Genomic DNA, 13,579 nt, shown 5'->3' with positions numbered 1-13,579 from the left:
GAGACCATGGCTGTGGTTACCCTGGACGCTGCGTCACACACAGGAGCGCCTGCAATGGTGTACTCAACGACGAACCTGGGTGCACGAATGGCAAAACGTCATTTTTCCGGATGAATCCAGGTTCTGTTTACAGTATCATGATGGTCGCATCCGTGTTTGGCGACAACGCGGTGAACGCACATTGGAAGCGTGTATTCGTCATCGCCATACTGGCGCATCGCCTGGCGTGATGGTATGGGGTGCCAGTGGTTACACGCCTCTGTCACCTCTTGTTCGCATTGACGGCACTTTGAACAGTGGACGTTACATTTCAGATGTGGCTCTACCCTTCATTCGATCCCTGTCAAACCCTACATTTCAGCTGGATAATGCACGACCGCATGTTTCAGGTCCTGTACGGGCCTTTCTGGATACAGAAAATGTTCGACTACTGCCCTGGCCAGCACATTCTCCAGATCTCTCACCAATTGAAAACGTCTGAACAATGGTGGTCGAGCAACTGGCTTGTCACAATACGCCAGTCACTATTCTTGATGAACTGTGGTATCGTGTTGAAGCTGTATGGGCAGCTGTACCTGTACACGGCATCCAAGCTCTGTTTGACTCAATGCCCAGGCGTATCGAGGCCGTTATTACGGCCAGAGGTGGTTGTACTGGGTACTGATTTCTCAGGATCTATGCACCCAAATTGCGTGAAAATGTAATCACGTGTCAGTTCTAGTATAATATATTTGTCCAATGAATACCCATTTATCATCTGCAATTCTTCTTGGTGTAGCAATTTTAATGGCCAGTAGTGTACTATCAGTGAGCATGCTGCCCGTGTGCAGAATCGGGAAGGCAGGTCTTCTGTCTTAGTTTGATAGAGGGCAGATCATGATGGCGCGGAGGCTCGGCACGACCATTTCGAAAACGGCACGACTTGTCGGGTGTTCGAGGAGTGCTGTGCTGAGTGTCTTCCACACGTGGCCAAACCAGGGTGCAACCACGTCCAAGCGTCGTCGGGTTGAGCGGCCACCCCTCATTACAGATGTCGGACGTCGTAGGCTGGGCAGACTGGTAAAACAAGACAGACGGTGAACTGTGGCGGAACTAACATCAGACTTTAATGCTGGATGGAGTGCAAATGTGTCTGAACACACTCCTAACGATGGGCCCCCACTGCCGACAACCCATGCATGTGCCAATGTTGACACCTCAACATCGGCAACTACGACTAAAATAGGCACGTGACCATCAGCACTGGCCATTGGTGCAGTGGTAGAGCGTTGCATGGTCAGATGAATCCCGATACTGAACCGTAATTTTACTTTCAAAACCTTTTCTTAAAGAATTACTTTATTTACTGGCGATTCATCAAGAACATTGACACATTTAATCACACTAGGTGAGCGTCGAAGTAGTTGCCATAAAGTAACTGATGGAAAATTTACCTTTAACAGATGTGATTTTATTCCTAAAAGCTTTTCAAAACAAATTTAAAATTATAAGCAGAAAAGCACACTCGCATTATCAAATCACAATTTAATAAATGTGAATTTTATTCCTAAAGGCCTTTTCAAAACAGACATAAAATTATAAGCAGAAAAGCGCCCTCGAAATATCAAGTTACAGTTTTATTTTGAGGCAAGAACAATATTAACATTAGGAGCCCTCGGGCTGAGAAGCTTGCCTGCTCCCTCTCAACACGGCCGTAGTCATGACTGCTCACAACAACCTCTCAAAGAGTACACTGGTGCAAATCTGCAACACAACAGATTACTTTAAACAAAAATTTTAACAACTCATACAAACATGTAAACTATGCACCCCGTAAGAGGAATGGAAATGGTACAACCCATAAATTATTTGCCAATGAAAGTGCAATTTTTAAAAATTGTTTTAGGACTATTACAGTGGAAGGGTGGCAAGCTTATAACCTAAAATGACTATTTAAATAAAACCCATAAAATGCAGACTTACATAAAATGTACAACATGCTCTACATCACACATATACCACCTCGGAAGATGATAAGCAAGATAGAAACATATTTCAAGAATTCGGCCTTTAAGCAATAATATCGTTAACACCGAATCCGACAAACATGACAGAGGCAGTTATTAACGTACGGCAGACCGACAGACAGGCACTAACTGCCTAACTAATGCCGACGAGAAACAAACAAGCAAGCTGGGGACGAGAGACTGACCAAGAACACAAGTAGAATTTTACAAGTAAATGAAACAATATATCCGCAATCAGTTAACTTCTAATAAACGGCGATGTATAGCGAAGACCTGCCGCAGCACCCTCAAACATTCTCCGGAACCGTCCGCTGCCAGCCGCTTCAACGGACGCAGGAAGGCGCGCCGATCTCCTGTCTCACGGCGTTGCAACTCGTACCGGCCAGACTGATGTCGTAGGTTGGCTCCTGTCGCTCTCGTGCCGGCCGCGAAACCCCTACGTCTCGCTATACGGCGCGGCCCACTGGACTGACGTGACGACCTCACATGCGCCGACGCTCCAGGCGGACAAGTCATCTCGTGTCTCTGTACGCGACCGACCAACTGATTGATCCAACCGCCAATGACCATTGCTTGAGCAAACTCGAGCAGACTGGCGGCTTAACACATGCTAGCACACTGGCTGACCAACTGCCCAGACTCGCCCCCCTCCTAGTGCCTGCTTTTTATCCAGACATACTAGAACTCCAAATGACGAACAGACACTAACTGCCACACACTGAGCCGGATGACCAACTGACCAGACTCGTCGAGACTGAGAGACTGCCTCTCTACCGAGTTTTTTTTTTTTTGTTTCTTTGTTGTGATTTCATTCCCCTGCTCCATATGGGCAGGGGAGGGCTGTCAGCGGCACAATCTGCCACTCTTCAGCCGAGTGACATGACAACTTAAAATAAGAATAAAATGTTACATACGTAAGGCGATAAAAAAGGGGAACTTAAAACAGAATAATAGGAGAAAATGGAGGTAAAAATAGACTGACATGGAGACGGTCATGGAGGACAGTTAAAAAAGTCACCAGAATGTTAAAAAACACAGGTGGCGACTCTTAAAACACAGAGAAGACACTGAATGGACATGCACAGGTTAAAAGTCGGCCACAGTATTAAAAACACTCTAGAACAACAAACTTAAAACCCACTTGGAGCACACACAACGAAGAATATAAAACTGCCAGGTGGAACCTGCCGAGGGAAAGGTCAGAGAGGATGAAAAAGGAGGGGAGAGCCAGGGACAGCAGGGGAAGCGGCGGGATGAAGAGTGGAGGGGCATCAGTGGGTACACGAAGAGGCAGGAGACACGTGGGGCGGGAGATGAAGAGGGAAGACAGGGCAGGAGGGGGTGCAGAGACACTGAAAGGGGGCACAAGAGAGGGAGGGGAGTAGGAGGGGGGGAGGGACACTCTACCGAGCTCACAGCGCCCCTTAAATGCACGTGAACAGGCAACTTTTCCCTTTTCCCACCAGAGGGGCACACCAAAGCTGCGACTGCCACAGCGGCGCCACCGCCAGAAACGGAAGGCGACTGCTTTACACTACGCGATGCGGCACGCTCTTCAAAACAGCAAATTTTACTATGGCTCAAATACATTCTTCATGAAGCCGATGGGAGGGCGCGAATCCGTCGTCTCCCAGGAGAACAGCTACTTCACACCTGTACTGCGGGACAGAGACAGACTGGCGGCGGCTCCATTATGCTCTGGGGAACATTCACATGTGCATCCATTAGTCCAGCAGAGCTTTGCAAGGCACCATGACGGCCAAGCAGTATCGTACACTGAATGCAGACCGCGTACACCCCTTCAAGATGATCTTGTTTCCCGAAGGCAATGGCATTTTTCAACAAGATAATGCGCCATGCCACAAGGCCAGGAGTGTGATGGATCGGTTCGAGAAAGACACTGATGAACTCCAAGTGATGTGCTGGCCTTCAACACGCCGTAGGAATCCGTCTTGGATGTGACTGAACGTCGTGTCCGAGCCCATCGTCCATCTCCCCGGAATTTACGGGAATTAGGTGATTTGTACGTGCAAATGTGGTGCCAACTCCCTCCAGAGACCTACCAAGGCTACATTGTAGCGACTAATCGCTGCTCTTATCCATTCCAAAGGTGGACATACAGTTACTAGGTAGGTGGTCGTCATCTTCTGGCTATTCAGTGTATACAGCCAATTGGTTGAATGATGTTCATTCGTAATAGGCCTCGTCCAGGTTTCAGTACTACTAGATATATCTCCTTCAGAATGAATGAAATCTTCAATAGTGTTTTAAACATTTTTTTCTTTATTATTAATATTTGAGGTACTGACATGGGAAACGTAGTAAGTCAAAACAAATCATTTTTCAGATTTGTTATCGAAAAGGAAGTGAGACATGTCGCCAGTGGCACAGAAGAAGCAGAATGTCGAAGTTGTCAGCCGTTGCGTTCTTACGAACGATGCGAGATGGCACTTGTTACACAAAGTGAGCTGGCGTGGGTTTGGAAGTAAGCCAAGAAGCCACAGGGATACCAGCGTTTACTCTGTAACCAACCGTTCATTACTGTGTTATTGATTCGATAGTAACGTTACTAGGAGTTGTTAGAACGACAAAATGACTCCCAAACTTGTTCCATTCACGTATCTCTGATTGTGTGGTGTGCGAAATGCGCGGGCCAAAATAAAAATTGGATGGTTTTGACGGGTTTAACCTACTCAGTGGACAACAGTATGGTTGAAAATGTCAATTTGTGATTTCTAGTATCGGAGTATTCGTAGATGCCTTGTATCCCAGATTTCGGAATAATAGAGAAGAGAAGAGAAAGAAGATTTCACAACCAATGACTCCTCACACAATAGCTGATATGATTAGAGGAGCGCAGCATATACAGCCATTCAATGTTGTAAAGATGTCGGAGGAACATTTCTATGATTTCGCCTCGGCATGCGGTATATTATTGCATGCAGAACTAGTTAAGGTCAGTTCTGCTTCTTGGAATAGAATTGTGAGGGATAAGCTGTCCATTGTACGAATAAAAGATTCATACAATGAAATGTAACCGTGGCGGGGGGGGGGGGGGGGGGGGGAGCACGAAATTTTGAACAAGGGTAAATTCAGCTAGAATTAAAAAAAACTTCTTGGCGATTTTGGACTACATGGAGGTCAAATATCACGCATTTCACCACAATATTTGTACACCATAATTATATTTCTTATAAAAATGTGCAGCTTGCTGTAAATATATAACCATTTGGTAAATAAAACTTCATTTTTCATAATGTCAAACCAGTGTTTTGCTTCTCCTCTCAAATTTGCCTTCATGAGTTACTCCCTTCCCCATGTCAACGACTCGAGAAGAAAATCTAAATAAGATGAAAGAATAATAAAAATAAATGTGAGATATACACAATGAATTAGAAAAATTTTAAGGCGAAAATAAAATGGAAGTTTTTGTACATCCGAGACATGACTTCCTTCGCTTTCAGTTAAAAACAGTTGCCATAAAATGTAAAAAACAGACACACGGCAAAATTACATTGAAAAACATATTTAATAACCTTGGTGGGGAACACTGATGTTAAGAAGAAACACGTCTGTGGCACTAAAGCTGAAGGACCTGCCCTGGCGTGGGTAGTCTAATGTTGAATCGGAATGGCTGGTCGTCAAGGAGGGCACAACGGAGGTAGTATATACACTCCTGGAAATGGAAAAAAGAACACATTGACACCGGTGTGTCAGACCCACCATACTTGCTCCGGACACTGCGAGAGGGCTGTACAAGCAATGATCACACGCACGGCACAGCGGACACACCAGGAACCGCGGTGTTGGCCGTCGAATGGCGCTAGCTGCGCAGCATTTGTGCACCGCCGCCGTCAGTGCCAGCCAGTTTGCCGTGGCATACGGAGCTCCATCGCAGTCTTTAACACTGGTAGCATGCCGCGACAGCGTAGACGTGAACCGTATGTGCAGTTGACGGACTTTGAGCGAGGGTGTATAGTGGGCATGCGGGAGGCCGGGTGGACGTACCGCCGAATTGCTCAACACGTGGGGCGTGAGGTCTCCACAGTACATCGATGTTGTCGCCAGTGGTCGGCGGAAGGTGCACGTGCCCGTCGACCTGGGACCGGACCGCAGCGACGCACGGATGCACGCCAAGACCGTAGGATCCTACGCAGTGCCGTAGGGGACCGCACCGCCACTTCCCAGCAAATTAGGGACACTGTTGCTCCTGGGGTATCGGCGAGGACCATTCGCAACTGTCTCCATGAAGCTGGGCTACGGTCCCGCACACCGTTAGGCCGTCTTCCGCTCACGCCCCAACATCGTGCAGCCCGCCTCCAGTGGTGTCGCGACAGGCGTGAATGGAGGGACGAATGGAGACGTGTCGTCTTCAGCGATGAGAGTCGCTTCTGCCTTGGTGCCAATGATGGTCGTATGCGTGTTTGGCGCCGTGCAGGTGAGCGCCACAATCAGGACTGCATACGACCGAGGCACACAGGGCCAACACCCGGCATCATGGTGTGGGGAGCGATCTCCTACACTGGCCGTACACCACTGGTGATCGTCGAGGGGACACTGAATAGTGCACGGTACATCCAAACCGTCATCGAACCCATCGTTCTACCATTCCTAGACCGGCAAGGGAACTTGCTGTTCCAACAGGACAATGCACGTCCACATGTATCCCGTGCCACCCAACGTGCTCTAGAAGGTGTAAGTCAACTACCCTGGCCAGCAAGATCTCCGGATCTGTCCCCCATTGAGCATGTTTGGGACTGGATGAAGCGTCGTCTCACGCGGTCTGCACGTCCAGCACGAACGCTGGTCCTACTGAGGCGCCAGGTGGAAATGGCATGGCAAGCCGTTCCACAGGACTACATCCAGCACCTCTACGATCGTCTCCATGGGAGAATAGCAGCCTGCATTGCTGCGAAAGGTGGATATACACTGTACTAGTGCCAACATTGTGCATGCTCTGTTGCCTGTGTCTATGTGCCTGTGGTTCTGTCTGTGTGATCATGTGATGTACCTGACCCCAGGAATGTGTCAATAAAGTTTCCCCTTCCTGGGACAATGAATTCACGGTGTTCTTATTTCAATTTCCAGGAGTGTAGATGGAGGAAAGCGATAATCGCTCAGCCGTATGAAACACGTAACTGAAGCGGTAATACAACAGGGTGACATACATTTTCAGGTCTTAAATAGAAAAAAATTGTACGTAGTCTAAAGGCATGGACATTATAAAAGAGAATCATCATCATCAGTTATCTGCTATATTAGCAGGTCCTTTGCCTCTCCATTTTCTGCGATCCATTGCTTTCTTCTTAAGGCTGCTGTATGTTGTACCGTCCATCATGTCATCCAGTATATGGAATCTCTTCCTTCCTCGCTTCCTTTTCTCTTCTACATAACCTTCTAAAACTGTTTTTATCAGTCCGTCATTCTTTCTTAATATATGCCCAATCCAATTTCTTTTTCTTTTCTTTATTACATATAGTAACTGTCTTTTCTCTCCCACTCTTCTCAGTACCTCCTCATTTTTTACTCTGTCCATTCAACTTTTTCTTTCCATCTTCCGCCATGTCCAGATCTCAAAAGCCTCCAGCCTTTCTCTGTCTTTTTTCCTCATAGTCCATGTTTCAGCGCCATATAGAAAAGCACTCCATACAAGACATTTTATGAGTCTCTTTCTGAGTTCTCTGTCCAGGCCGCTGCAGAAGATTCTCCTTTTCTTATAAAACGCCTCTATTGCCATTACTATCGTTGTTTTAATTTCTGTGGTGCACTTCCAGTCGGTGTCTATCCTGCTTGCAAGATACTTAAAATTTTTCACCTGTTCTAGTGTTTCTCCATTCAGCATAATTTTTATTTCCTTATTTCCTTGTAGTGCCAATACTTATGTTTTATTTGTGTTAATTTTCATTCCATATTTTTTTCCGTTAATTGCAATGGTGTCCACCAAATCCTGTGGCTAGAAGGACCACGTCATCAGCAAAGCTCAAACACCCTACTCTTCTTCCTCCAATTTCTACTCCTTTGTCATCTAATGAGCATTGGTCAATCATATTTTCCAAGTAGAGGTTGAAAAGAGTAGGTGATAAACAGCATCCTTGTCTTACTCCTTTTCCTAGTCTGATCCAGTTTGTACTTTCTCCTCTCACTTTAACTGAAACTTTTTGATTAAGATATAATGAGTTTATAAGTCTTCTGGTTTTCCAGTCCACTCCCTTTCCCTCATTATAGTAGCCAGCTTGTCCCAAACCAAAAGAGAATACAAAACGAATAAAATAATTTTCCTTTAAAATGACTACGACAATATGTAGCACAAACGAATAAAATGATTAATTGCAAAAATATGTGCTGAGGCAAAATAAGAAACTTAAACAAGGTATTGTTATGTGCAAAGAAGAAAAATATTCTTGTGTTTACATGTATAACCAGAATCCCGCACCGTCTGCATTCTAGCGGTAAGGAAATACAGGGACCGCTAAGTAAAGTTTTTTTTTGCAAACCTTTATTTGTGAAGAAAGCAATGTTGCGTCCACATTTCTAAACCAACAGATGCTGAATCATGTGCGATAATAAAGTGCGTTGGTCCCGCTCTGAACCTCCTGCAAGCAGTTATTTGCCTTGGCGTTCAAAATGGCTCTGAGCACTATGGGACTTAACTTCTGAGGTCATCAGTCCTCTAGAATCTAGGACTACTTAACCCTAACTAATCTAAGGACATCACACACACCCATTCCCGAGGCAAGATTCGAACTTTCGACCGTAGCAGTCGCGCGGTTCCAGACTATAGCGCCTAGAACCTCTCGGCCACCCCGGCCGGCACATTGACGTTCATTGATAGAGTTGTTGGTTGTCCACATAAGGGATAACGTGTCAGATTCTGTTCTGAATTGGGGAGGGATCTGGTGATCTTGCTGGCGAAGGTAGAGCTTGACAAGCACGAAGAAAAAACGAGAAACTCTTGCTGTGTGCGGGCGGGCTTTATCTTGCTGAAACGTAAACCCAGGATGGCTTTCCACGAGCGGCAACTAAACGGGGCATACAATGTTGTCGACGTACCGCGGTGCTTTAAGAGTGCCGCGAATGACAACCAACGGGGCCCTGCTATGAAGTGAAGTGGCTCCCCAGACTTTCACTCTTGGCTGACAGTCAGTTCGAAGCGAGACTGATCAATGAAGAATTTTTTTTGAGTCATCAGTCCTCTGACTGGTTTCATGCGATTGACACGAATTCCTCTACTGTGCCAATCTCTTAGTCTCAATTATGTACTCCATATCCTCAATTATTTGCTGAATGGATTCCAATCTCTTTCTTCTTCTAAAGGTTTTACACTCTCAGCTATCTCCAGTAGCATGGAAGTTATTCCCTGATGTCTTAACAGATGTCCTGCCACCCTGTCTACATCTATATCTACATCTACATCCATACTCCGCAAGCCACCTGACGGTGTGTGGCGGATGGTACCATGAGTACCTCTATCGGTTCTCCCTTCTTTTCCAGTCTCGCATTGTTCATGAAAAGGAGGATTGTCGGTATTCCTCTGTGTGGGCTCTAATCTCTCTGATTTTATCCTCATGGTCTCTTTGAGAGATATACGTAGGAGGGAGCAATATACTGCTTGACTCCTCGGTCAAGGTATGTTCTCAAAACTTCAACAAAAGCCCGTACCGAGCTACTGAGCGTCTCTCCTGTAGAGTCTTCCACTGGAGTTTATCTATCATCTCCGTAACGCTTTCGCGATTGCTAAATAATCCGGTAACGAAGCGCGCTGCTCTCCGTTGGATCTTCTCTATCTCTTCTATCAACACTATCTGGTACGGATCCCACACTGCTGAGCAGTATTCAAGCAGTGGGCGAGCAAGCGTACTGTAACCAACTTCCTTTGTTTTCGGATTGCATTTCCTTAGGATTCTTCCAATGAATCTCATTCTGGCATCTGCTTTACCGACGATCAACTTTATATGATCATTCCATTTTAAATCACTCCTAATGCGTACTCTCAGATAATTTATGGAATTAACTGCTTCCAGTTGTTGACCTGCTATATTGTAGCTAAATGATAAAGGATCTTTCTTTCTATGTATTCGTAGCACATTACACTTGTGTACATTGAGATTCAATTGCCATTCCCTGCACCATGCGTCAATTCGCTGCAGATCCTCCTGAATTTCAGTACAATTTTTCATTGTTACAACCTCTCGATATACCACAGCATCATCCGCAAAAAGCCTCAGTGAACTTCCGATGTCATCCACAAGGTCATTTATGTATATTGTGAACAGCAATGGTCCTACGACACTCCCCTGCGGCACACCTGAAATCACTCTTACTTCGGAAGTCTTTTCTCCATTGAGAAAAACATGCTGCGTTCTGTTATCTAGGAACTCTTCAATCCAATCACACAATTGGTCTGATAGTCCATATGTTCTTACTTTGTTCATTAAACGACTGTGGGGAACTGTATCGAACGCCTTGCGGAAGTCAAGAAACACGGCATCTACCTGGGAACCCGTGTCTATGGCCCTCTGAGTCTCTTGGACGAATAGCGCGAGCTGGGTTTCACACGATCGTCTTTTTCGAAACCCATGCTGATTCCTACAGAGTAGATTTCTAGTCTCCAGAAAAGTCATTATACTCGAACATAATACGTGTTCCAAAAATCTACAACTGATCGACGTTAGAGTTATAGGTCTATAGTTCTGCACATCTATTCCACGTCCCTTCTTCAAAACGGGGATGACCTGTGCCCTTTTCGAATCCTTTGGAACGCTGCGCTCTTCTAGAGACTTACGGTACACCGCTGCAAGAAGGGGGGCAAGTTCCTTCGCGTACTCTGTGTAAAATCGAACTGGTATCCCATTAGGTACAGCGGCCTTTCCTCTTTTGAGCGATTTTAATTGTTTTTCTATCCCTCTGTCATCTCTTCTTTCTCGTAGTGTTTTCCATCTATTCCTCTCCTCACCGATTCTGTGCAGATCCTCATATTGCATACATTATCAGTCAACCTAATTTTCAACAGTCTTCTCTAGCATCACATATCAAACGCTTCGATTCCTTTCTGTTCTGATTTTCCCACAGCCGATGTTTCACTACCATACAATGCCGTCCTCCCAACGTAAATTTTCAGAATTTTTTTCCTGAAATTTTGACATTTGTTTGATATTAGCAGTCTTTTCTTGCCCAGGATGGCCCTTTTGCCAGTTCTAATCTGTTTCTTATATTCTCTTTGCTCTGTCCGTCATGGGTTAGTTTGCTCCAAGGTAGCAGAATTCCTTAACTTCATCTACTTCGTGATCATCGACCCTGATGTTAAGTTTCTCACTGCTCTCATTTCTGCTACTCCTCATTACTTTCGTCTTTCTTCGATATGCTCTCAATCCAAATTCTGGACTCATTTAGACTGTTCATTCCATTCAGCAGATCGTGTAATTCTTCTTCACTTTCATTGAGGACAGCATTGACATCAGCGAATCTTATCGTTGATGTCCTTTCTCCTTGAACTTAAATCCCACTCTTGAACGTTTCTTCTATTGTGGCTAAGTACCCTCTGTCAACCACTTTACAGTGTTGTCCAGGTAATACATACAGATGCAGATGTAGATACATGGTTGAGATACGATCTGTTTATTGCAGGCGTGCAAAGGTCGAACCAGGGATCCTGGCGCCATTGTCCGAAACTGCATCGGTGACTCAACAGATGCTGCTGCAGTTATCCCGGCCAGCTTCCAGGTGCCATCGTTCGCTGACTTCCTCATCGCCTACTCCACATTCGAAGGTGTGGTACAATGTCAACTACCAGAACATCTGTTCTTTTTTTTTAATTATTATTAAGAGTAATCAGTTTACCAAACATACATCTATTCTATGCAGCTCAATTCTGCCCATCTATAAATGCTACGCGAATGATAGAACTTAAAAAAGTTTTTTGCGTCTGTACTGCTGAGAATTTGAACAGGTAAAAACACATTCATGAACTCCCACAACAACTTTGTTCAGCAGCATTTGTACATCGAATCATTGCAAATCTTTGGGAGTGGCAAATCAGGAGGGTAACATACGAGGGCTATCCACAAAGTACATTACGTTTTCGTTTGTGTCCGTTAGGGGCGGGGCTAGTGCGGCCATCTTGGTGTCATGGCATTCCGCCGCTCAGTCAGCATCCTGCCGTGCTAGTGAGAGGTTCGTTCTGTACTCTGTTGAGTTACTGTGACAGTCTGAAATGTCAGTGTTAATTGAAAATGCCACGAAGTGTGAAGTGCGTGCTGTAATAAGGTTTCTGACTGCAAAAAACTGTACACCGATAGAAATCTATCGGCAGCTTTGTGAAGTGTATGGGGACAACATAATCACTGAAGGTGGAGTGCGTCAGTGGGTCATAAAATTTAAAAATGGCTGAACTAACGTTCACGACGAAGAGCGAAGTGGAAGACCCAGCATAGTGACTGCCGAACTTGTCGAAAAAGTCGATGCCGCGGTCCGTGAAATCCGTAATTTCACAATAACGGAACTCTCTATGAGTTTCCACAAATTTCACGAAGTTTGTTGCACGAAATCATTACGGAAAAGCTACGTTACCACAAGTTTTGTGCAAGATGGATACCAAAAATCTTGACAGAGATTCACAAAAGTCAGCGAATGGCTGCAGCGTTAACGTTTTTGGGCGCTTACGAGAAACATGGCGACTCATTCCTCGATCGCATCGTTACTAGTGACGAAACATGGGTTAAGGATGTGAACTGCGAGACAAAATTGCAGTCAATGCGGTGGGGGCACACAAATTCCCCCCAAAAACCCAAGAAATGCATGCAGACAATGTCGGCAAGGAAGGTGATGGCGACTGTCTTTTGGTACAGAAAAGGTGTGATTTTTGTGGATTTCCTCGAAAGAGGCACTACAATAAACTCTCAAAGGTATATCCAAACTCTGCACAACCTCAGAAGAGCAATACAAAACAAGCGCAGGGGAAAGTTGGGCTCAAAGATCTTGCTGATTCACGACAACGCCTGGGCCCACACGGCAAATGCCACTTGTGAAGTTCTCGAATCTTTTAAGTGGGAGTTGTTTCCTCATCCGCCGTACAGTCCCGACCTGGCACTGAGCGACTTCCACTTATTCCCAGAAATGAAGAAGTGGTTGGCTATGCAGCGTTTTGATGACGCCGCACAGCTTCAAGAAGAGGTAACCACGTGGTTGAAGGCGCAGGCGGCCGAATTTTACGACGAAGGAATTTCCAAGCTCGTCCATCGATACTATAAGTGCCTTAATTTAAATGGCAACTATGTAGAAAAGTAGTATTTAAGTGTGGCTTTCATCTGTATATAATAAAAAAAATTTCCAATATTTTATTTATTTTTAATTACAAAACCTAATGTACTTTGTGGATAGCCCTCGTATAATGCGTATTTAAGTAGCTGTACGCCCTTCTCGGTTGCCAGAATGTAGTGAAGTTGGGTGTGCTCTTTCTCCGCGTATTCACTGCTGTGGTTCAAGGTGGTTACTATTCAGAGGTATTTTTTCCTGCAAACGTCACTTAGAAATATAGGCGACGTAATTGTTTGTTAAAAGGTTCTATCTGGGCTCGC

General features: G+C 45.2%; 1 protein-coding gene across 4 annotated transcripts in view; it reads left to right on the top strand.

Annotated features, from left to right (window-relative positions):
* LOC126417544 (caspase-1-like) overlaps positions 1–13,579 on the top strand; it is a 270,319-nt gene that overhangs the window by 235,150 nt on the left and 21,590 nt on the right. For all 4 annotated transcript variants that reach the window (XM_050085127.1, XM_050085130.1, XM_050085128.1 and 1 more), the window contains exon 5: positions 11,631–11,772. In XM_050085127.1, coding sequence (XP_049941084.1) covers positions 11,631–11,772 — 142 coding nt within the window. The remainder of the gene's footprint in view (positions 1–11,630; positions 11,773–13,579) is intronic.

This window comes from Schistocerca serialis, chromosome 1 (genome assembly GCF_023864345.2).
Source record: "Schistocerca serialis cubense isolate TAMUIC-IGC-003099 chromosome 1, iqSchSeri2.2, whole genome shotgun sequence".
NCBI lineage: Eukaryota > Metazoa > Arthropoda > Insecta > Orthoptera > Acrididae > Schistocerca > Schistocerca serialis.
This window is presented reverse-complemented; position numbering and strand designations above follow the sequence as displayed.